The 24,114-nt window shown below is 37.5% G+C and overlaps 1 protein-coding gene across 11 annotated transcripts in view; it reads right to left on the bottom strand.

The window, feature by feature from the left end:
* The window catches only part of LOC311433151 (uncharacterized protein), a 313,366-nt gene that overhangs the window by 251,877 nt on the left and 37,375 nt on the right, over positions 1–24,114 (bottom strand). For 6 of the 11 annotated variants that reach the window (XR_014690588.1, XR_014690589.1, XR_014690590.1 and 3 more), the window contains one exon: positions 15,246–15,367. Coding sequence is in view for 2 of the 11 variants with exons in the window: in XM_084511962.1 (XP_084368088.1) it covers positions 15,246–15,301 (56 nt within the window). In the remaining 9 variants the exon portion in view is untranslated. Of the gene's footprint in view, positions 1–1,501; positions 2,148–5,984; positions 6,062–15,245; positions 15,368–24,114 lie in introns of those variants that run through there. The other 5 variants (XR_014690587.1, XR_014690592.1, XM_084511961.1 and 2 more) reach the window with 2 other exon arrangements.

Below are 24,114 nucleotides of genomic sequence, written 5' to 3'. Positions count from 1 at the left end.
GTGTGTGTCCCCTGATGTCCAAGTGAGAGGAAACTTCTGAGGTCCACCAAGTCCCTCAGTAAAAGCCTCCTGCAATTACAATGGAAACAAACTCTCACCCCTACTGGGAAATGAGTCACCTCCTGTCTCTGCAAAAGCAGAAATCAAGGTAAGTGACTTGTGCTCCTGTATAAACACGACTTCAGTCTTCTTCTCACCCTTCTACTGCTGCAGTGAATTTCAGCATATATGGCATGAGCTATGGGCTACCTTCTTCCAGTTACCTCACTGACAGGTGAGAACCATCAAGTTTGCTCCAACAGACATCCAAGAGACAACACTTTGGCAGAAGGGCACTGCTGCAAGCCCTCCTTCTGCAAGGCCACTGCAGGGCTGGGGCAGGGAGGATGCTCTGTGGGGAGCAGCCAGCAGAGCTGATGGTGCAGGACCAGCTCCCATCCATCCCACTGAACCAGGTGAATCTGAGCTGCAGCTGAATGCTGCCCCTGCACTGTAACAGCCCAGAGCTTCGCTACGCCTGAAACCAGGCAAGGGTTACTGTTAATAAGCTAAGAGCCCTTGCACCACACCGTCTGAGGTGATATATGGCACTCCCCTCGGTAATATATAAGTACTGATGTTTTATACCCGTCTAAGCACTCGTACACAGAGATACAAATTACAGTTCTAGTCAGAGCAAAGATATCAAAAACCCATGATGGTGCAGGAAGGAGGAAGAAATAGGATATTTCTATACCAGATAAGGAATATGGGTGGAAACCCAGGCAAACACTGACCTCCTCCTGCCTGTTGCTGGGGCAGTTTTCACATCAGATAGTTCACTAAAAAAAAATAAAATAATTCAGGCTGTTTGCAGGGTATGGCTCTTTGCTGGGACTCTGAAAAGCCACAGTTTCTCTTAGCTGCCTTCGAAACAAAGTTATGTCCATGTATTTCATTCCAGCCATGTGTAAGAACAAGGTACTCAGTGGAAATCGGGGATGGGACAGAGTTCAAAGTTATTGATGGTTTTCTACTCTGCCACAAAGTTTTCGTAGCTGAGCATCCTTTAAACAAATAAAGTAAAAATTCTTCAATAAATTTAAAATAATTCAACATGCCAAAAATCTTATTTCACTTTTTTTTTCCTTTTTATTCCAAGAAAAAGTACTTACGTAACAATAAACATTTCTAACTCCAAATGTCAATTTTATCTTCTTTTTCTCAACAACTGCATTTTGGAGGGAACAAAATAAATAAATAAATAAATAAATCACATATCAAAAAGAGATGTGAATTTGCTTATTAAACTTGAATTATTAATCTAAAGATTAATTTACCTAACATACCATCTTCTAATGTTTTAACTCTCTATAAAAGTACGCACTTTATTTTAAAAATAATTTCTAAATATTTGCAAAACCTAACTCATGACAAAACATGAAAATAAGCATGCCAATGAATAAGAAATCATAATTTTGGAAACTTTCAGTTTAACTAAAATTAAAGATAAATCTGGGCAATGAACAGAGACAATATTTCACCATTGATGCCACCCTTCATCAGTGAAACAAAAGATGCAGTTCTCAGAGTTTTGTAATACAGGATTAGACAAGAATGAAAATAAGTATGATTTGTGAAACTGTAAAATATTTTGTCCTGTATTTTGAAATCTTTTATGTCTTTCAGTGTTCTTTTTCATTATTGTTTTCTTAAAACACCATCAAAACTCCCTTTTTGTAGTCATTTAATGTTTATATTTTTCTTTTCTATTCTACTTTGGTATATGTTCAATACACCAAATTTTTGTGGCACATATTCATTTCGAATGCTTTCTTAAATTTTTACCTAATGAACAACGAAATACCTCTCCCCAGCCATACACACACGCACACACAGAGAAGCTGTTTTTCCATAATGCTTGTATGAGAAATGGAAGTGGCTTTTCCTTATTGCATTTATTCTAGACTTTAAAATATATTCACATACATATACGCATTTTAATAAACAGCATTACAATAATATCATTTGAAAAACATGGATAAGCACCAGTCTGTATGAGGGTTTCACCACCCTGTATGCCAGTTTCGTTAACAGGTGAAAAACATGGCTGCAAATTCTGTGGGGTTATTCAAGTCCGGTGAAACAGAAATATTTCATCTAACACCCTGTAAAATAATAGGAGAGAAGGTATGGTGATTTTTAACTTGCACAAAATGAAACCTAGATTTTGTACAGCAACTGCTAAGAAAGTTGCTAAAAAAAAAAAAAAAAGTATCTCGGTAACGTTTTAATAAGATAATATTTACCACATGAATCAATTAGTACTCTATACTACTAAGGTATTCCTTCTTAGGAATATGAAAGTGCCTTCAAGCCCTCGAGTAGTTATATTTTTTTTCAGGAAATATTACACCAGAAATCTGTCTGTTATAACATTTCTGTAGAGCAATTATTACATATGTTGAACAAAAAAATATTTACTCCAACACATTACAGCTAAGAATGTTTATGGAGATGGAGAAATGCAGAAGGGGATTGAGCTTAATAATGTAGGGCCATTAATTAGCATCAAATGAAAGAAAAGCAATAAAGCAATTTTGTCACCAATTACTGACAATTTGCCTAAGTACAACCATTAATTTTGGATAATATAACCCCCATAAAATTAAGGGAACAGAACTATTCGAGTCAGTGTCCTGTGCTAGTCTCTTTCCACTAATTAAACTATTTTAAGAACTATCAGAAGTTTCAAAAGCTTTAAATGCTTTAAGAAAAATGGGAAAACATATGGTTATGATTTGCTACCTAAAAGTTGCTGGCATTAGGTGTTGGTTGTTTTTTCTTTTTTTTTTTTTTTGGCTGAAAATAAGGAAAACTAGGGCAATTAAAATTGTGACTCTTTGGAATAACCACAGTAAAAACATCTGTTTACTTCTTTTTTTCCTACAGCTTTAGAACCTTCATGAAAGGAGGTCTGCTTAGGAGAGCCTGAAATATCAGTGTTTAATACTTTGATTAAGGCATCTCCAGCATTCACAGGCACTGCTAAGGTTAACATCAGGCAACGGCGGGGAATAGGAAATCCACTTCTGCACTGTGATACAGTCCTTGCTTTTTGCCTTTCCCACCTCCTCTCTCAGTGCAGTGACAAGGGAGAGCAGAAAAGCCCCGCCACAGCTCCCAGCTCTCATCGCCAGCCAGCAGTATCACCCACTGCCTGCCATTGGTGGAGAGTGATGGCCCTGCAGCTGTGGCCACAGCAGCTGTGCCTCTGCTGTCCTCTGTCCTCCCTCTGCCCGGTGCTGCCTGCTGCTGGCTCCCCAGCACAAGGTCAGTGGAGCACACACAAAATGCCCCATCACTTCAGCTACTTGGAAGCAACCTTCCTGACTGCCGGCAAGGCTCGGCCACCATCTGCGCCAATGCTTCAAAGGTTACAAACAGGCACTGAATCCCAGTGCCAAAGTTCTGCAAAACTCTCCTCAGGCTGGTGACGACTTTTGTTACAGAAGGTGCTTTCCAGAGCACCCTCTCCCTCAACATTTGTCTGCCTTGGCTCATCGGGAAAGCAGAGTGACATTTTGATAAATATTGGTACATATGTGGGGAAGAAAATACTGGCAGGATGCCACCGTGTCCCCCAAAAAGGCTCACTGAGGGAACTTGCAGCATTTAATCGGCATCCCTATCAATTCATAAACCTCGGGTGCTAGAGTACAAATAAACACGCTAAAGGGTTTTAGCCACAAGGAGATAAGATCTCTCTCTGGGGAGACGGCTAGAAACTGCTCCATTGCCTTTGTGCAGACTACTGGAATGTGCTTGCTTTTCATTTCTTTCTTTGTGTCTGGCACTCTGGCCTCACAGGCAGTGTCTTAAGCCATGCAGGGTCAGGGCAAACAGAGAACTGCATTCATGGACAGATCAAGTTTATGTGAGAATCTGCTCCTCCTGTGCCCTCAATTTCCATTTGAATTGTTAATAAAATCTCAGCCTGAAAGCACATGATCCCATCAGTGGGGAAGTCATGCAGAGAATCCTCTAGCTCAGAAAAACAAAATTTCTTTATCTTTTTCATCCTCCTCCTACATTCGTGGGAATTATGCCGTGTAGCCCCCTCCTAAAATAACCCCCCTCCTTCCCCAGCACAACACCTGATCGCCAGCCCACAGCTTGCACCAAAAAGGGGGGGGGGGGGGGGGGGGGGGGCAGAGAAGGGGAGAGAAAGAAGGGAAAAAGATGCACAAGAAACACTCAGCTACAGCAAAATCACAACCACGATAATTGCACCTTTGCAGCAGTTTACAGACTCCCAGACACCTTCAGGCAAAAGGAAACACAGATATTTCATTTTTCAAGTTAATTTCCAACAGCTGATAACACTAGCTGCAAGACTTTCCCACAGCTTTATGACACTGCATGAACTACAGGGCCACAGAGATAATAAAAGGTCACACATAAAGGAAAGAACAGAGCCATACCCCAATTAACTTGGTCTCCCCATGCAAAAAATGTACAGGAACAAGAGCCGATATTTGCTGCAGGCGTCAGACATGCATCTCCTAACCTTGCCACGGTCTAACTGGGCCTCTTGTTTCTTCTGCCTTTGCTCCTCGCAAACTGTTTTAATATTGAACGCTTTTCAGAGGGATGGGCTGATGAACGAAAACATGAATTTCCTGCTTGCCCTTTAAGGTGGGTTAAAGGGGGTGCTAGTAATCAATTACAGAACAAAAAGCAAAAGAGACTAAAGATTTTACAAACTCAGTGTCTTACAGTTTACACCCTGCATTCTAACCAAAGTGTCCCCCTTTACTCCTTCCTCAAAAAGATTTTATATAATATATATTTTATATAATATATATTTATATAATATATATATATATTTAGGGACAAGTATAAAATAGTATTCAAGTAAATCCTGTGTAAAATGCAACAATGCAGGGAGACTGCTGCAGTTCTTATTTGTTCTTTAGAGTAGCACATCAGCCCTTGACTACAACAACTGCTCTAAATACACAATGGAGTTAAAAATCTTGTGGTTCTGAGTTTTGCCTGCTCTCAGCCCCAGCCTCCTCTCCCTCCTCCCAATAGGATGGGAATATGTTTCTGTTTGCAATAGTCACTGGAACAAGAAATGCTGTGTGGAAGCTGCATCTCCATGACCAATCCTGACCCGCACTTCAACCCTCCCTCACGAAGGTTTCCTCTTCTGTCCAGTGGCCTCAATGGACTTGCTCCTTGAACCAAGTACAAACTCCTGGAAAAGCAGATTAGACCTTTGCCTGTCTCTGGACAGAGCTTGGCTGAATCATTATTGAATATCATTAGTCAAGGAATATAATTATTGTGACAGTATGTCATACTCAAAATCTAAATAAAAAATAACGCATGTGTGAATATGCGTTATTTTGTGATAACAAATATGTGAAGGTTCTGGTGGCTTGGGCTTCTGCTGGTTTGGACTGAGTGGGATGACACAACTGAGCACAGAATCCATCCAGCTACATTCATATTAATAAAAGATATAATGCAGAAGGTGTTTAGGTACGGGCACTTTTACTACATCATGAAAGTTTATTTTCTAGTCTTGATTTTACACAATTTTAGTTAGAGCTGGTGGAATTGTTCCATTAGAATTGTAACCAATGGATGGAGCCCTTAAATCTGTTCACCAGGTGTCTGCAAGTAGGTCATGGGTGTTATTAATTACTTCATTAGTCACAAGTCCTTGAGCTGTGTGTGCAAACATATTTGACCCTCTGACACAACTTTTAACTGGCCAATATGAACAATCACTATTCGTTATTCATGATGCGTGACCAGTCATTTAATTCACAAAATTGTGCCCTCTTTCCCTGATTGGTAGCCCATGCTGTGTAGAAAAGAAAGCCTTTTTCTGTTCCCTAATTCTCCACAAATGCTTTTAGCTGACTAAGGAATGAGTTAAAATGCTTTGTTCAAATGGGATTTTCAGTGCAACTGCTCTTACAAGTACTTACTGCAATTTCCTCCGCCCCCAGATCTAAGAGTGGTGAACATCCATGGCTTTGACTTCATGGTATGAGTATCTGAAGAGCTGCACAGGGAGCAGAGGAAGAGTGGATACCTTCATTAATCCAAGAGGTGCACACTCACAGAACACACTGATTGCAGTGTGGAATTTACTATTTCAACTTATCATCTAACCCCATGACAAGATGCTTACAAGCTTTCTCGCCCAAATGACCTTCTCCTTTTCTCCCCAGTGCCTTTATACTCAGAGAACTCTCCTTCCTTTTTTGTATGGTCATCCTCTCCTCATTCAAATACCTCCTTAAAACTCCTTTCTCTTGGATAGCTTATTGATGCTTGCTCATATTTTATGGATACAGTGAAAGCTGCCACATCAGAGCACTAAATACAACAACTGAGAGCAACTGCAAAGCAGAAGAATCTCCTTTCATTAAAGCCAGACCTCAACTGCAATTCAGTGTGTATGTGGATACAGGGGAGAGCAGAACCACATAGTGGGAAGTTGCATTAAAATAATGTATCGTATACATGAATATGCATATACCTCAGTGCAATGTAGAATATGCATCTCACTATTTTTCTTTGTCTGTAACCGTTTAAGACATATCTGTTATAACTAGAAAAAAAAAAAAAAAAAAAAAAAAAGCACGGCTTAAAACTCTGCTCTTTATCCAATGTTTGCCATAAAATATATCCAACAGGAAAAGAGAGGAAAAAATGGTAGAAAATCAACTTCATATTATCAACAAAGGACCTGGACTAAAATGAACTAAAATGATCTGCTAAAATTGTCACTTATTTTCTCCTAGGAGATGAAGGCAGATCAAGAAAAAGCATGGTAAAATTCACAAGCTAAACTTGTATTTTCCAAGTTCTATCTGAATGCTCAAAGAGTCTTTTTTCCTTGAGATCTACGTATTTTCTAATTTCTTTACATATAAATGTTTTAGGTATTATACGTATTCTCTATGTGACAGTCTGTGAGCTAAATAGGTCTAATCACTGATGTTTTGTTGTGTTGCCTTTTTTTTTAATTTAATAGTAGATTTTAAATGTTTATATTAATAATTTGAGCATCATCTAGTAAAAAGTTTTTTCTATTTTATAAGTTTGATATCAGCACATTAACAATTAACTATTGTACTCCTTGAATCATTAAATTGTTTTCTGTAGAATAGTAACATTTGCAGTGGGTATACCACCAAAACAAAAAAAGAAAAAAAAAAAAAAAGAAAAAAAATCAAGACAAAGCTTATTCACTCATTTTAAATGATGCACTTAAGTATTCTAATAACATTCTCTAAACTCTGTATTAACTGCTGTTTTGTCAGGTAATAATCTGATAACTGAAACACATCCATTTTTGAAGATTCTAAACAATTTAATGTAACCAAAACACATAGTCATAAAATCACGGGATTGTAGAATATCCTGAGTTGGAAGGGACCAACAGGGATCATTGAGTCCAACTCCTGGCTCCACACAGAACCATCCCAAAATCAAACCATGTGCCTGATAACATTTTCCAAACACTTCTCAAACTCTGGTGGGCTTGGTGCCATGACCACTTCCCTGGGGAGCCTGTTCCAGTGCCCAACCACCCTCTTGGTGAAGAACCTTTTCCTAACTCTCAGCCTGACCCTTTCCTGTCCCAGCTCCATGCTGTTCCCTCAAGTCCTGTTGCTGTCCGCAGAGAGCAGAGCTCAGCGCATGCCCCTCTGCTCCCCTCGTGAGGGAGCTGCAGGCAGCCACGAGGCCTCCCTTCAGCCTGCTTTGCTTTGGGCTGAACAAACCAAGTGACTGCAGCCACTTCTCATACGTCTTGCCCTCCAGACCCTTCATCACCTTTGTAGCCCTCCTTCAGACACTCTAATAGTTTTATGTCCTTCTTATGCTGTGGCACCCAAAACTGCAGACAGTGCTTGAGGTGAGGTCACACCAGCAGAGATCAGAGCAGGACAATCCCCTCCCTTGACTGGCTAGCAATGCTGTGCCTGCTGAACCCCAGGGTACAGCTGGCCTTTTTGGCTGTCAGAGCATGCTAGTGGCTCATATTCAACTTGCCATTGACCAAAATGTTCGGATCCCTTTCCACAAGGCTGCTCACCAGCCTCTCATCCCAGTCTGTATGCATAGCTTGGGCTGCCCCTTCCCAGTTGCAGAATCCGGCACTTGCTCTTGTTGAACTTCACATGCTTGGTGATTGTCGAGCCCTCTAATTTGTCCAGATCTCTCTGCAAGGCCTCTCTGCCTTCAACGGCAACAACCACTCCTCCCAACTGAGTGTAGTATGCAAACTTAGTATAACTTCATGTCCCACATCCACATCATTTATGAAAACATTGAAGAGAACTGGCCCTCAAATGGAGCCCTGGGAAACCCCAACAATGACTATCCACCAGTCTCATGTAACCCCATTTACCATAACCCTTTGAGCCTGACCCATCAGCCAATTATTCATCATATTGTGCATTTGTCTAACTGGATGCTGGACATTTCCTCCAGAATGATACTGTGAGAAAAAGTATTGAAAGCTTTGCTGAAATGCAAAAAGACTACAACTAGCTTCCCTTGGTCACCTGGATAGGCAACATCATAAAATGATGGCTGAGACAAAAGACCATAATATCTTTCAGGTGTTTTTCAGTAACTCCCAGAATAATCTTCATAACTTTACCAGGCACTGAAGTGAGACTGACAGTCAAGAACCTTCCCTTTCAGGAAAATCTAAAGCATTAAACAAATACACACATAAATAACAATGCTACATAATTCTTTTTTTTTTTTTTTCCTTTTTTTCTCCTGTCTCAATTTTATGTAAAAGCAAATTAGCAAACACTTTTTTACAAAAAAAAAAAAAAAAAAAAAGCAAACACTTTTTTACATAAAGTGTTTGTGAATTTTCATGAGTTTTAGCTGATAATTCAGCATGCTACAATGTCAGAACTATCTACCTAGGTCATCCTGATCTTATCTAATATGTCCCATTGCTGACCAGTACACGGGCTTCCCAACTGTACCATTATTATATCCTATACTTTAAGTGGGCTTTAAATACTAACTTATGTAAATTTGAATGCAGATCTCTTAAAATGAGATTACAAATTTAGTTAAACCACACTTTCACCTTCCCCCCAGCAAGGGCATATCTTTGAACATCATTACTTGCTGTAAAAGTACTGCCACACAAGCTATTTTTTAAATTTAATTAACCAATATAAAATATTTGTCATTGGAGAAATAACACTTTCACTTCTTTGAGTATGGTCATGGAAAAGCACAGTCTAACTTTTTCATTTAGAGATGCTCACGAAAGCAAACTGCTACATGCTACATTGTGTACTTTAAAACACGTTTCTTCATTTATCAAAATTTACATTAAATGACATTGTGATTATATTTTAAGGTTTTTATTCTTTTATAAATATGCTACTTTACTTTCCATTTAAAGTGGGAGGGGAATCTTGTTAGTTCCCTACATACAAGGGAACATTTAGGTAAATGTTCAACAGCAAATACACATGAATTTTGTTTTCTAACCCGTTTTAAGCACGGTTATAACCCCAAAGCATACATTACTGATTCCAGAAGCCCTTTAAAAAACTATCACAACACATCTGTTAAGATGCCAGTCACCATCCTAGCTTTCACTGACTATTCATCTAGCAGAGGCATGGGCAAAAAAAAAAAAAAAAAAAAAAAAAAGTAACAGAATAAATCACAAAACAAAACAACAAAAAGTCAAGCAAGCAAAATACCCACCCTATGCCTTTCTACTTTCCATGTCAGCCTGCAGGACTGCCCAGGGTGGGAGGAACAAGGAAGATCAAACAAATGAGCAGTCTCATCACTGTCTCAAGGTCCTTCTGCACATAAATTGAATCTCTCTATTGTCTGATTAAAATCAGGTATCTTTATTTCAGTGGTGATGTCTGGTACCTCTAATGTAATGGGCAGCTTCATCTGATATGGCTTATTCCTGGTTTAACATTTGATATTTCAGGGATGGATATGACTAAATTTTATCAGCTGTCTCATTTTCTCAAGCATCCTTCCCTCTCCTCCGTCGAGTATGGTGAGGCCCCGCATCTTTAATGTATCGATCATATGCTTGCACAGCAAGCAGAGGCATACTTATGTTGGCATTTACCTCATTTAGCGTAATCTAGAAAGCATGGATAGCAGTGGCAGGAAAGATAAGGCGTGGCTTCTGGCACCCATGCCAGCCCCTTAGTAGATACCCCAAGCACACCTTGATTGTTTCTGCCTTGACAGTATTCTCCAACTTGAGTCTGCTACACATGCTGCTAGATTTACTTCTTTTTCCTAAACAGCTAGGAAAAGAAGAAAGCACAAAGCACAACACATTGCTTATTTTCAAGTAACTTGCTTTCCTGTCTTCCAGGCTCTCCAATACTTCTGTCTCCCAACAACTAAAGAATCTGAGTATCTGAATACAAGTCTCTAAACTTCTAATAACATGACAGTACATTTTCCTGGAGAGCTAAATTGGGAGAGGAAGGGAGCAACAACTCCCAAAGAAAACAAACAAACAAACATCAGTTCAAAAACAGAAAATTAAAGCCTTTATTATCTACTTGGTTCAATATATCATATACCCATTTATCCTTGACAATCTGAAATTTGTTGGCAACATTTTTTGAGAGGTCTAATTTTCAAATATTCACAGCATGACATACTCAGAGGCCCTATGTGATTCTGTAACTTCTGCTATGATGACAAACCAGGGTTTGAAATTTGTGAGGGTGTAACAAATATATCTTCAATAGTCAAGCCTAATATTCTCTATTAAAAACAAACAAACAAACAAAAACTTCCAAAAGTGCAAGGCATTTCTGCTTTGTCTTTTATATATTATATAAGGTATTTTCAAATTAGTTCATTACATTATCTCAAAATTTTCTGCTAAAATCAATATACATTTACTGTGAATAATGACAGACTAGGGATACAAAGACAAAGACAAAGAGCAAATGCCCAGAGCTGTTTCTCTGAAGCATGAAAAAGAAGTGTGGGGTAGTTGAGTGGTTATCATCTGGGAGAGCTGATACAGCAAAAGATTAGGAGATTACTGAGAAAGCAGGTTTTGCAACACCTGATGATCAGCAAGTCAACAGACATTCTCCCCCTGTACTCAGCTCTGGTGAGGCCGCACCTCGAGTGCTGCGTTCAGTTTTGGGCCCCTCGCTACAAGAAGGACATGGAGGTGCTCGAGCGAGTCCAGAGAAGGGCGACCAAGCTGGTGAAGGGTCTGGAGAACAAGTCCTACGAGGAGCGGCTGAGGGAGCTGGGCTTGTTCAGCCCGGAGAAAAGGAGGCTCAGGGGTGACCTTATCGCTCTCTATAGGTACCTTAAAGGAGGCTGTAGTGAGGTGGGGGTTGGTCTGCTCTCCCATGTGCCTGGTGACAGGACGAGGGGGAATGGGCTTAAGTTGCGCCAGGGGAGTTTTAGGTTGGATGTTAGGAAGAACTTCTTTACCGAAAGGGTTGTTAGACATTGGAACGGGCTGCCCAGGGAAGTGGTGGAGTCACCATCCCTGGAAGTCTTTAAAAGACGTTTAGATGTAGAGCTTAGGGATATGGTTTAGTGGGGATTATTAGCGTTAGGTCAGAGGTTGGACTTGATGATCTTGAGGTCTCTTCCAACCTAGAAATTTTGTGATTCTACATGGAAATCCTATTTAGGTGAGTATGGTGAGTGTGTATCTCATAAGGCTCTTTCAGGTTACTGACAGGGATCAAATTTGAAATTCATCTTTGCGAATATCTTCAGAAATCTATTCTCATGTACTATCTGAAGGAATTTCTGTGATAACAAAAACTCTGTAACCATATGATTTAGGCAACTGTGAGTGAAGTTAGTGCCACTGATCAAAACTGGACTTCGGTACAGTAGGAAACAAGATTAGGTGATAAATCACTTTTTATTGCAAATTTTTAAAAGGAAAAGACAGAAAGGAGGAAAAATTCAATAAAATGGTCAGACAGCTAAAAGCTCAAATAAACGGAAATAATAGCCCAAGAAATGGTTGCAGCCAAATTGCACAATTCAAACAAAAGCATAAATCTGAGAAGTTAAAGTAAATAAATGTGAATAAAAGTACATGATTTTTTTTTTTAAATTAAAACAGAAAATTGTGAGTTTAATTCTGAAGGGAACAGCATGTGCCAGAATATTGAGTTATACATTGCTTTATTGAAGAGTAGGTCAAGATCTTATCAGCTCTATTATGAGGAATGTCAATAAAAGGCTGTGCGATGATAAAATGTTTAATTAAAAATGAACACTGTGCAACATATGAACTCTTTGTGTCACACAGAAAGAGGAGTCAAATATATTATGTTCTCTGAGTTACAAATTGCACTGAATTATTTTCCCCCCATCAAACATTCTTATCACTATCAAATCTTGTGTAAAAATAGATTTATTTATATTGGCTTCTTTACAAATTAGTTTAAGATTATCTACCTCCAGGGCTCTTGAAATACTTTGCAAATCTGGGACAACTGTGATGAGAACACTAGGGTCTTGTTCTTGGTATTCTTTCAGTTGAATAAATGGCATGCTTTGGCAAGTTAATTAAAAAAGTAAAGGCTTAATACTTACTTGTTGAGTGTTGATCAAACAGTAATAGAAACTAGTGAGATTATATTGTTTTATTATTTATATAATATACTTGTATATAGCATCAGTATATATCACAGATAAAGATCTCTAACAACTCAGTAGAGAAGGTAACAGACTATGAAACCATGAAGAGAACGCAAATGAAAGCAAATGTTTTGTAAGTTATGAATGATGTGTGTGACTCATGACCCAACTATAGGAATGTGAAAGAGTCTATTACTAAAGCAAAAATAATACTTATAAAGAATCTTCCACCCATGGAGGAAAAAATAAGCTTATCAAATCAAGAATAGTTCGCAAAGGAAATTCCACAATAAACTCAAGAAAGAGTTTGTGATCGCAGAACATGGTGATATTAAAGAGCTAGTAAAGTCTTTCCTCCCAGAGTTCAAACTTGTTTCTTGCAGCCCATTTTATAGCCTTCAACAAACAGAACAGTTTTGTACTGTATCTTACCTACAGGGTTGCAACATCATCCTTTGGGAAATTATTCCAAAGTCCTTTCTGTCTTCTTATCATATATTATTTCCTGAAAGTTGGTCTATAATTGCCCCTAACAATACCATCATATTTAAGGATAGAAAAACATAGGTATAAAAATGCGTTTTTCTCTGAGCATAAGATCCACCAAATCAAGTACAAATAAACTTCATTATGAGAGAATTACTACCTAAGAAGTAGATTTGGTAGTAATATTAAAAACTAAGTCCTCAGAGGAGGTCTAGTTAGAGGCACAAATAGAACAAATCCTTCACCAGGAGCCAGCAGTGATTCCCAGGGTCATGACCTAGCTGAAGTTAAGAGAAACCCCCTCACTGATTTCAGTGGGGCCAGGGTATCATCCCTATATCTTATTCATAGTATATCACCACAAATGGAAACTACAAATGAAGTATCATGAAGTGCCTATAATTCGTAATATTTTCTTCCACAGTAATAGCCAAGACCTCTCCCTGAACTCCAACAGAGGCAAATTAGTTCCACATGTCAGATACCAACTGCAATATTTTCCCTTACACTTGGTACACAATGAAGAGATGCATTATAGCACAGAGCAATTAATACATTTATTTTTTGTGAAATAATGAATGACAGAACAACGCAGAAAAAGTGTTGCTCACTTGAAAGGGGTGAGTTGCTTATCAATGAAGAATAGAAAAGTAGGAAAAGCAATCTAGGGAAAATAAGATAAATTAAGCACCCTATTGTCTTCATAGCAGTTGCCTTACTTGCTTTATTTCTATGTGTCTTTCTTTGCAGTTTCCAGGTACCCCCACTTACAAAAGACAGTTTATACTGTCTAGGTCACCTCTGAATCTAGGATTACAGGCTGTCACAATCCTAACTAAATCAGTTTAGGTTTTATGGTTCCTTGCAATGAAAATCCAATATATAGGATAGAACTGCTAAGCACAAGCAACTAGTGCATTTTGCATACCCCAGGGTATCCTGCCAAGGGCTCAGCTGCTGCTCCAGATGGTCATGGGTCTAATGCAGGTTGTGTGTCATATTTACCAGTCCTGTGTTTAAGTAACAAACTCTCACCTCAATATGTCTTTTACCAGTGAAAAGATAGTAAACTGAAAGATACTGCCTTTAGGCAGTATCTTTAATTGCACTGCACTTTGACCAGAAATGATGTGAACAAACAACATGAAAACATTACTCAAAATAGTGCTCATTATAACCATTCTATTAGGAAAGAACTTTGGGTATAGAATGGTAAGATATGCTATTTCTGACAACACAAGCACAGGGACTACGGAGTATACTTTCAGTCATAGGTAACATTCACAGCATCCTAAGAATACTTTGGAAAACAACTGTTAGACTAACAAAAGCTTATAGAACGTTACGGTCCAGTATAACACTTGGATGCATTAAAAGCTCTGTTCAGTAGATACAAACACAGAGGAAGCCACCAAAAAATGACAACAAGTCAAGGTGAAGTGAAACATGGATCCAACAAAACACTAAGTTCATAACTGTTCCCTCCATTGTCATACTTCTACAACTGACCTATAGCCCTTCTTCAAGGTATTCCACCAAAAGGTCCTCTCCAAGCAAGAGCCTCTTCCCCAGGGTTCTCAGTTCTAAGTTCTTTATATGTACTTTCTTTTGTCTTCCCAGCTCCAATTTGTTCTAATATTTTTATTTATTTATTTATTTTAAGGGAGAAAGGAGGAGAAAGGAGGAGAAAGACCATGTGCACTTGCTTCTTCTGTTGCTATAGCAGTGATCTTTAAACTTACAAGCAATTAAGTTTTTCCATCATAGATAACATTCTCATTTTAGACACTTTTTTTTTCCCCCCACAACAAAGCCAACGTTAGGATCTTAAATGCATCCTCCTCTTTACAAGTTTCTGTTGCTGGTCATGAATGGTAAATTTTGTTGCAGTGCAGTCGAGATACCTTGAACATACATTCTGCTGATAATTCTAGAGGTACAGCCAATAGCAGCAAGAGCTGTGAGATCAGTAACATTTCCCCCAAATATACATGATTTAAATACCTATTTGCCTTAATTTATATTAAATAGAAAAGTGATTATGGAGTACTTCATCAAGCCCTGCCCTTGTGGAGAAGAAAGAAACATACCTTATTCCAAGAGACCTTTTCCCCTTTCCAGTACTGCTCAGTGCTACATGTAGCATCAGCACAAGAATGGGGCATCACACCAGACAGAAACTGCTATCGACAGAAAACGTTGCTCTCCAGACCTGTAATATAAAGACAATGCACAGTTCTTTCAGAAACAATAATTGCATAAAAACATTGCACTGTATAATTCCAAGATTACTGTTCTTCAGTTCATCTGTGTCAAGTTTGCCCTGTTTACATTGTTTATGCATTATCCTCAGTAATCTTGAGCAAATTTATAAATACCATAAAGGGCCTGACTTCGAAGAACTCATTTTTGTCATTCAGAAGTAAAGTTACTGTTACTTTAATGTGATTGCAGGGTATCTGGTATGCATTAGAAAGTTGAATGCCACAGTAACAGTTTCACAACATGTAACAATTATGTAAGTGAGAAACCAGGCATTGTAAAGTTAGATATAGGTGATCTAAAGATGTCTATGTATGTTAAAGCAAAAGACATCTTATTGATTTTTTTTTCCTGAAAACATATTAACCAAATAGGAAATAGACTTCTACTCCTAAATCCACGTGACTAGTATATGACCAATATGAACACACAGAGGTAAGTGGAGAAGAAGCAGTTGATTATTAAACAACAAATGAAGACCACAAAGAGTACAAACCCCATTATATATATATATATATATATATATATATACACACACACATATATTTATAAGCATTATTTTCATGTATTCTCTTTTTCAGTCCACAGCCAGGTTTAAGCCAAATTCAAGATAGCTTGATAGTTTGTAAACATAATTTTGACAGAGTGGCAATCAACTTCACAAGTTCAGGAATTGGACTTGATGATCCTTATGGGTCTCTTCCAACTCGGGATATTCTATGATTCTATAAGAGACTAATTTAATCCTTTATTGTATAAAACACCAGTGACTTCATATATCCCTTACCCTCTTTGTTTGGAGTAGCAGAACCTCACTGGTACTCTATTTTAACTAAATGCCACAGTTTATCAGATCACAGCTGAAGTACATCATTTTAAGGCAAGAAGAAAATGTCTTGTAACAGTATTTTGGAGTTTGAAATGCTTTTAGCAACTGAAGACAGACAATTTCCTACATTGTGAACTAAGAAGTTTGTTTAAAAAAAGTCCCTACCTACAGAATGAAAACAAAATGTTTTCCTTATAATTGATGTTTCCCATAATTGATTATTTTTCCAAGGCAAATTTACTCTTTTGATTGAAAGTAATATACATATTAGCTATGCCAAAATACAAGGTAAATGATCCCAATGTAGTGTACATCCCCTTTGTTAACCTTGAGTGTTGAATTATGTCTTGTCTCTGTGTTTATCTTGTCTGGGTATCTACTTATATGGATACATATATGATTACAAGACTAAACCTCAAGGGACCTATGGTTCAAAATGTCAGCCGTGCATATACTGTAGATGAGTAGGTCCAGAGAAGAAAACAAGCCTAGAATGTTTCTAATTGATTTTCTTTATTAGCATACACAGAAATCCCCATAGGCAAAGCCATACACAGTTAAAATTAGTGGGCGTCAACTATTTTTTGTGTAACACTATTAACCCTTGAAATAGAGATTTTAATACAGACAGGCACTGGCTTTGTTGGTTTTGTTATGCAGCTTACGAAATAAATTAAAATTTTAATCCCTCAAATAGCAACCAGTCAATATAAAACTCAATAGTTACACCACAGTATGACATTCTCCTTCACTTCACATAGTATCAGCCTGGTGAGAAAAGGGTGTATAACCATAAAGAAAAATACACACACTGAGTATTCCTTCAATATCCCTATTCACTTTCACAGTGATATTGAATCTTCTTAACAGGCATAGGAGAATAACTTGAACCATGTACCACTGCCCTAAAAAAAAATTCAGAAGTTTCAGGGGATAAACATTTATGCAGAACACCTGATGCAAATTCATCTGTGTCAAGGTCAGACCCACTTTAAGTATGCCAAAACAGGGTCCCACCAGCACACTTTACTTCATAGCAGAGCACACTTGGGATTTAATACATAACGATAAAGACAGAGAATCAAAGTCCACAGAATAAGAAAATATAAGGTACGTTCAAAATTATAAAGCGTAAGTCTTTTACACAAAACTATAGCATACTTGTCCGAAATCACCATTTTGCAGAAGGTCAGAAGTAGAGCTACAATAGAAATCAAAATTTTTATTCCTAAACAAAACAAATCAAAACTCTGTGAGAAACAGAGCAATATCAAAAACAAATCTTATGATACTGAGGCATTATGTAGTAAGTGCTACCACAGATTTTCTCTTGGGTAGGGAATAAGAATTTAAGCCAAGTGCAATAGGAACATGTTACCATGAAATATCAGTGTCCTACTGCCTTCTGCCACCAAAGAAAATGACTAAAAGTTAGGCAGTTAAATAAAATCTTCAAATCTTGCCTGAGAATTCTAGAGATTGAACCATTTTCTGAAGGAAAGATGCAAAAAGTCTCTGCTCACAGCTGAGCACTAAAACCAGACAAGGTAATGACCCAGTTCTGTATCACATCTCGTCTTCCAGAAATTAAAACCCATCACCACATTCTCAGGGCCACATTGCAGACAGTTACCAGAGCAGCACCTGAAGAACTGGACGCTACTCTTTTTTTTTTTTTTTTTCTTTTCTTTTCTTTTTTTTTTCAGTTGTGCAGAAAAGAAAGGAAAGTCATAGGTCTGTCCAAAAAAAAAGAGACACACAGGAAAAGTGGATATTCTGAAAAATAAAATGTGCATACTGCTGAACAATCATAATTGACTGAATATAGCATTCCTCCCCTTTTCCTAGAGTTGGTGTGAAAGACCCACCAAATGACTATAAAGAATCACAACATTCAAAACTACTTGAGCACAAGTGACCGATTTTGACATCTATAGCTAAGAGCACTGTTTGTCACTTTGATTTTTGTTTCAAAACATAAATAATAGGAGTACAAACTATAGTCTCTCATGACTATTTATTATAAATATTTTGGCACTAAAAAGAAGTTCAAAAGAAGAGATCCTACTTAGAGAAATAATCTGTTAAAAACAAACGATCTTTTTCTCGTACATAAACTGCATGCTTTATGTGCTGTTAACGGGCCTTGGACTTTCAGTACTTCATCAGTTCAATGTGATCCCATCCCAGCTTCAGAATTAGTGGGCAGAAAGTAACAATGTAAATTTAGTCTGCTGACCCCTGATCTTGGCCCATTTGGGGTGAAACTTCAGTTTGTTATGGAAAGCACCATCCTTCCCTGTTTCTGTTGTCTCCACTACTTGTGCATTTGTTTATTTATTTTTATTTACTATCAGCATTAGAAACATTGCATACAAGCATGAACCCTCAAATACGTCATATAATATGTCAATAGGATGTAACCCTCACAGGTTAGGACGTAACCCTCCATGTGAAGGTTATGGGCGAGAAATGCTGTGTTATGCCACTGATCAGAAATAACTTTTATTTCCATGGTGCCATAAACTACTGACTTAATTTGTATCAGTGCTACCTCATCATATTCTAAAAGACTTATATAGGTAAGTTGAACTCTAATGATCTGGAAGAATTTGTAGCCTAACAAAAGCACAGCTTGCAAAACAGTGCTGCTGCACTAGCTTGAACGGTGGTTTATCCTGCCTTTGGCCACATGCTAAAAGAAACCCACAACATCCAGATTTGCCATTGGCAATCTATTTTATGAACCATCTTTGGTTATGTGTGAAAGTAGGTATGTGAATAATTTGAACATCTTAAACAGGTATCTCTTCTGTGGATAACAGAATGTTCCTGTCCTTGCTTTCATGTCACTGCTACATCCACCTTGATGCAACATGTTGCTAAAATACTCTTTCAGAAATCAATGCCTTGACAGCAGATAATTTACAACCTGGTAATGAAAGTAAAGGAACAACCGAGCTTGTATTTTATGAGGCTATGTCCTAATTTCTTTATGTATTATTTTCCCATTGTCTTTTTTTCTCTCTCAAGAATAAGAAACACTGGAAAATAGAACCTGAAACACTTTCCTCCTAATCCTGAAGTTTTAATATTAAAAACTACTGCTCTACTCCAATAACATGTCCAAAATAACTTGGGTAGTGTCATTTTGATGTTTCATTGAAAACAACTGAAAATATAAATTGGCTGACCCAAAAAGTGAGTTGTTACACGTACTAATACTTTTTACTTCCTTATTTCAGCAGTATTAGTGCCTGAAATCAGTCTTGGTTTCATCCAGGATCATTGACGAATTTGCTTAAACATACCTGTTTTATTAAAACTGGACAACTACACTTTTTAGCTGACTCCAGTTAGTTACCAAGAAGCCTGCAGGCAAAGGTTTAATGAAATTATACCTCCTCCTATTATCTTCACTATAATATCACCTTCTGGAGCATAAAGTGTACCACAATAATGTCTGTGGTTAAATATGGCATTTAAGGTAGGTCTGAACTCTCTTCTTCAGAGATGCATCCCAGAACTGGCACCCATCAAGAGATTTTTGCCTTGAATTTCTAACAATGCATCAAGCAGTTTGAGCTCCATTTCTCAGGAACAAGACTGCTAACCGGGGCCTGTGACTGAAGAGATTTCATCATCTGCTTCATTTCAAAATAAATTTTCCTTAACTAGATTCTTGAAAGATACTATGATTGTAAGGCAATATGAACAAAGAGAACAAAGAGTACTGTTTGATTTTAAGGCATGGTCAGATTTTGTGCACTGAAAATTAGGAATGTTTTAAAAAAATCTCTGAAGTTCTAAACATCTATAATGCAAATATTGCAATTCAGCAGAATCAGATTGTGAAAATTATGTTGCATGTGAATTAATAATTATTCTGCTCTCATCTCTGTAGTTTGAAACTTCACCTACCCATTCTGTTCCTTATTTTCAAAAAACTAAAAATAAAAAATTAACTGAGCAAGATCTATATGGCTGAAGTGCTACTCCTGATCTCTTCAAAGCCTCTGAAGTTGATTTGAAAAGATGTAGCCAGTCTGCACATCTTTGAACACTTTTTTTTTTTTTTAGAATGTAGATTATAGAGTTCAGAGGTTTTCAAGCATTGGTAAATATTTCCTTGATGTACCCACATGCCCTGAGAAAGGTCACTTCTCTTATGTCATTCAGTCAGAAACCGAAGTGCTAGGATTCTTTCATAAACTTGTTTGAGCCATTGTGACAACTGGAAAAATAATAAACTGCCTACGCATGACATCATCTCTGAGATGATATACTCAACTCTATACCTACCACAGGCTAATGAAACAAACAAACAAACAAAAAAAAAAAAAAAAAAAAAAAAGAATGACTCCCAGGACTGTGCCCAAACAAAGTCTTTTTGTTTGTTTGTTTTTCCCATAAAGGGCTGATATCCAATGTTTCTAGTCTGGTAAGGAAATTAACCATCCAAATACATTTACTATCATCCCTTCAGCTTTTGTGTTCACTGTATTGTACTTAAAGAACTGCTCATTGTTATAATTACTATGATTTATAAAGTAAAACAATATCAAAGACAGAGATATTACATTTCACAAAAAAAAAAAAAAAAATTAAGTGGGAGATTTACAAAGAAAAGTCTAGGAACCTCCTCCTGCAAACTTCAGGTTTATTTGAAAAAATAATGTCCCCAGCAATTTCTGTTTGTTGACATTCAGTTTCATGACAGCAGATTACTGTAGAAAATAAAGTTTGAGAATTAATTTGAAATGAATTTTGCACAAGCCATAGTGCATTTGTCACCCTATCAAATGTGTACTAGAATTAATCTTTATACTGTACAAGTCTTCCCCAGTAGCTTCACACCAGAGCAGATCACAGAGAATTATTGGATTTATTATCCTTTTATTGATCTGCCTGAGGCATGTGGATGGATTGATTCTGATATGCTACTCCTTAGACATATTAGATAGATTACTTAGACAACAAATTTCAGAGCAGCTGACTGTGACCAGGTCAATATTTCATAGGAAGTTCTTGCTCACATATACCCATCACTTTCCGGAAGCTTGCCTGCTTTCTGATCTACAGCTGTCTTCTCATGATATACAAAACAGACTGCAAACAGAGGAAGTTAAAGCACCCCAATTTTGTCTTTTGAATTTAGACTATATTTGTGGCTTAATAATACGCTGCTTTGCATAAATACTTTGAAGGAGCTTCATTATTCTACTGTTATCTAACTATCAAAAGGAAATGTGTCTTCAGAGATGAGTCACTTTTATATTACCACTTTTTGCTTTTAAACCTGCCAACTTCTGACAAAATGGGCAGCCTTCTGCAGGATGATTAAGTTTGAACTGTAGAGATGAACAAAAAGAATAAAGGACATTTAGCAACTTTTTAAGAGTCTACATGATAGACTCTGACAAGGGAACATGTGGCTTACTACAGCAGATTCAAAGCCTAACACAAATTTTCTCTTACCATGTTAAATAGATCTATCATGCTTCCAAAGTGGAGAAAACTGCCCTCCCCTGCAGGTCTCATCCTACTGCCCAGTAATGATGCTGGACCAGGCACATTCCTTATGGACACTGTCAGAACCATTTATACTCCACAAAAAACAAGGTTACATCCAGCCAAGGACTACATATTTTTTAACCTGGAGGTTCAACCCTCAACTCAGCTTCCCCTGGATCCATAAGAGCCAATATTTAGAACTCAGGAAGCTTGATTTCAGTGTTTCCTTTTAGCTTACTTTTTTTTTTTTTTTTCTTTTTCTTTAAAAGATATGTCAACCATGGAAAGGAAAGGCAACAGTGTTGTTGGCTAGTTCCTCCAACTCTTTTTTTTTCATATTTTCAGTACACAAATAGTTAGACCAGTTGCATAGATATCAAAAGAGATGAGCCATTTCTTTTGTTTGCATGAAAGAGTCAACACACACAAGTCCCTTTTCAAGGAAAGGCCCTACCTGCCAGGCTGCAGATGATTCTGGTTACCTCTTGGTACTGAGGACCTGATGAATATTTCAGCCATAAGGACCTCATGAACATTTTGTGATGAATGTTTCAACTCCGGTTTGTTTCTGTGGTTTAAACAGATGACTGGAGAGCATCTCCCACATTAGCTTCTGCTGAAATGAAACTGATTCACATGCTCCAAGATTGTTTCATGATGTGACTGGAAGCACAATAAATAGAGATGATTTTTTTCTGCAAGTCTGTTTTATGTCCATCCATGTGAATTCTTTCTGATGTCAATGGAGACTACTTATGACTTAGAAGCAGCTGGAGCCAAAGAGTTGAGATGGGTGTCTGAATTATTCATCAAATAATACCAAAAGAAAGGGTAACAAGTATACTCAGAAAAGCTTATTTGCTGGAAACATTTCCCCCAGCAAATTTAAAATAACTTCAGAATTATTAAAAATAAACTAAAAAGTAACTGGATGGTAACTCAATCTGCATATTTTCCAGAGCACTTCAAGATAGAAGCCCAAAGATAAATTTAGATATCTACAGAAAGACAGAGATAGTAGTTACCTTTTTCTCTTGGCAATGTGAATAATAACAATAACAATGATAGTAATAATAATAATGTGCTTTTGAGTAAAGAAAACAGTCTTCACACCATAAATCTTTCCTAGGACAGAGGACTTCTCATTTAAATTATGCAACTAACAAAGGAAAAAAGTTTTATGAAATCTTTCAGAACAAATGGCCTTTTTCACAGAATTAGATAGACCCTAAAGGTGACAAACAAAGAGGAAAAATGAAACTGAATTTACTCCTTCTGATATACTAAAAAGTTCCTCTATAAAGTCTTCTAAGAATTCAGAGCTTAACTGAAGGTATTTCAGCTCCCATCTCTCCCTATCTAGACCCATCTATTTCTGAAGGACTGGGAATTTAGAATTCACAATGAATTGCCTTCAGTAGTAAAGGAACAATTGATCTAACCCATGAATCTTCATGATTCTAACCCTAGAATCTTCAAAGAAACCTACAGTAATAAAGTGTTCAAATTACATTTAAATTCGAACTCCTTAAGGGCTGTTGAAAATGATATCTGTAATTTCCAATATCCTGAAACCAAAGAAATTAAAATTTTGAAAGACTTTCTATGAACTAGCAACTATTGATTATTTAATGGCTGATTAAAAGTTGTTACTAACTCTCTCCAGAACTTCACAGTTCACATTAGCACTCACATTTCTATTTTTCATAAACATAAATTCCACCTGACATTGTGTGTTATTCCACATAAAAGATATCTGGAAACTAATACTGCATAGTGGTAGGCTAAGACATAAAAGCTATCAGCAGAATGTTACTAACAAAAATTCAGCTAAGCAAGGAAAAAAAGTGAGCCTTCTATAACAACCTACATTAGAAATTAAAACTTCTTCATTATCAGAAAGAAAACAAAGGTGGAGTTTCAGATTTGCATCACTGCTTCCGTTCATGCAGGAGGTCAAGCAAGAGGCATTTGGGATTCCAGTCATCAGTTTTTCCAGGATGGGTTCTCCTGTTCCCACGTACTACACCCTCCATTACCAGAAGGCATGACAAGATATGCTTTTCTTGCAATGAAATGCAAAATTGAACAACACAAAACTATTTCATTAAACTAAATTCTTGGCTTTCAGCCATCTCTAGGGGCCAGGATGTGACCTGCAATCCCATGCGTAGCTATGGTCTAATACCTGAGAAATTAGGTCCACTACATTGACCTGCAGTACAAGTCCAATGCCAGCTCCTCTCTTGCCCAAGGCAGCAGTCCAGCCCTGACCTTTTATAACAGAGATACCAAAAGCCAACTTTACTGACACTTCTGAGAAGTTTTTAGCCAGTTATGATCCCTCTTTTTGC

The sequence above is a fragment of the Aythya ferina genome (genome assembly GCF_964211825.1).
Source record: "Aythya ferina genome assembly, chromosome: 1".
In the NCBI taxonomy this organism is placed as follows: Eukaryota; Metazoa; Chordata; class Aves; order Anseriformes; family Anatidae; genus Aythya; species Aythya ferina.
This window is presented reverse-complemented; position numbering and strand designations above follow the sequence as displayed.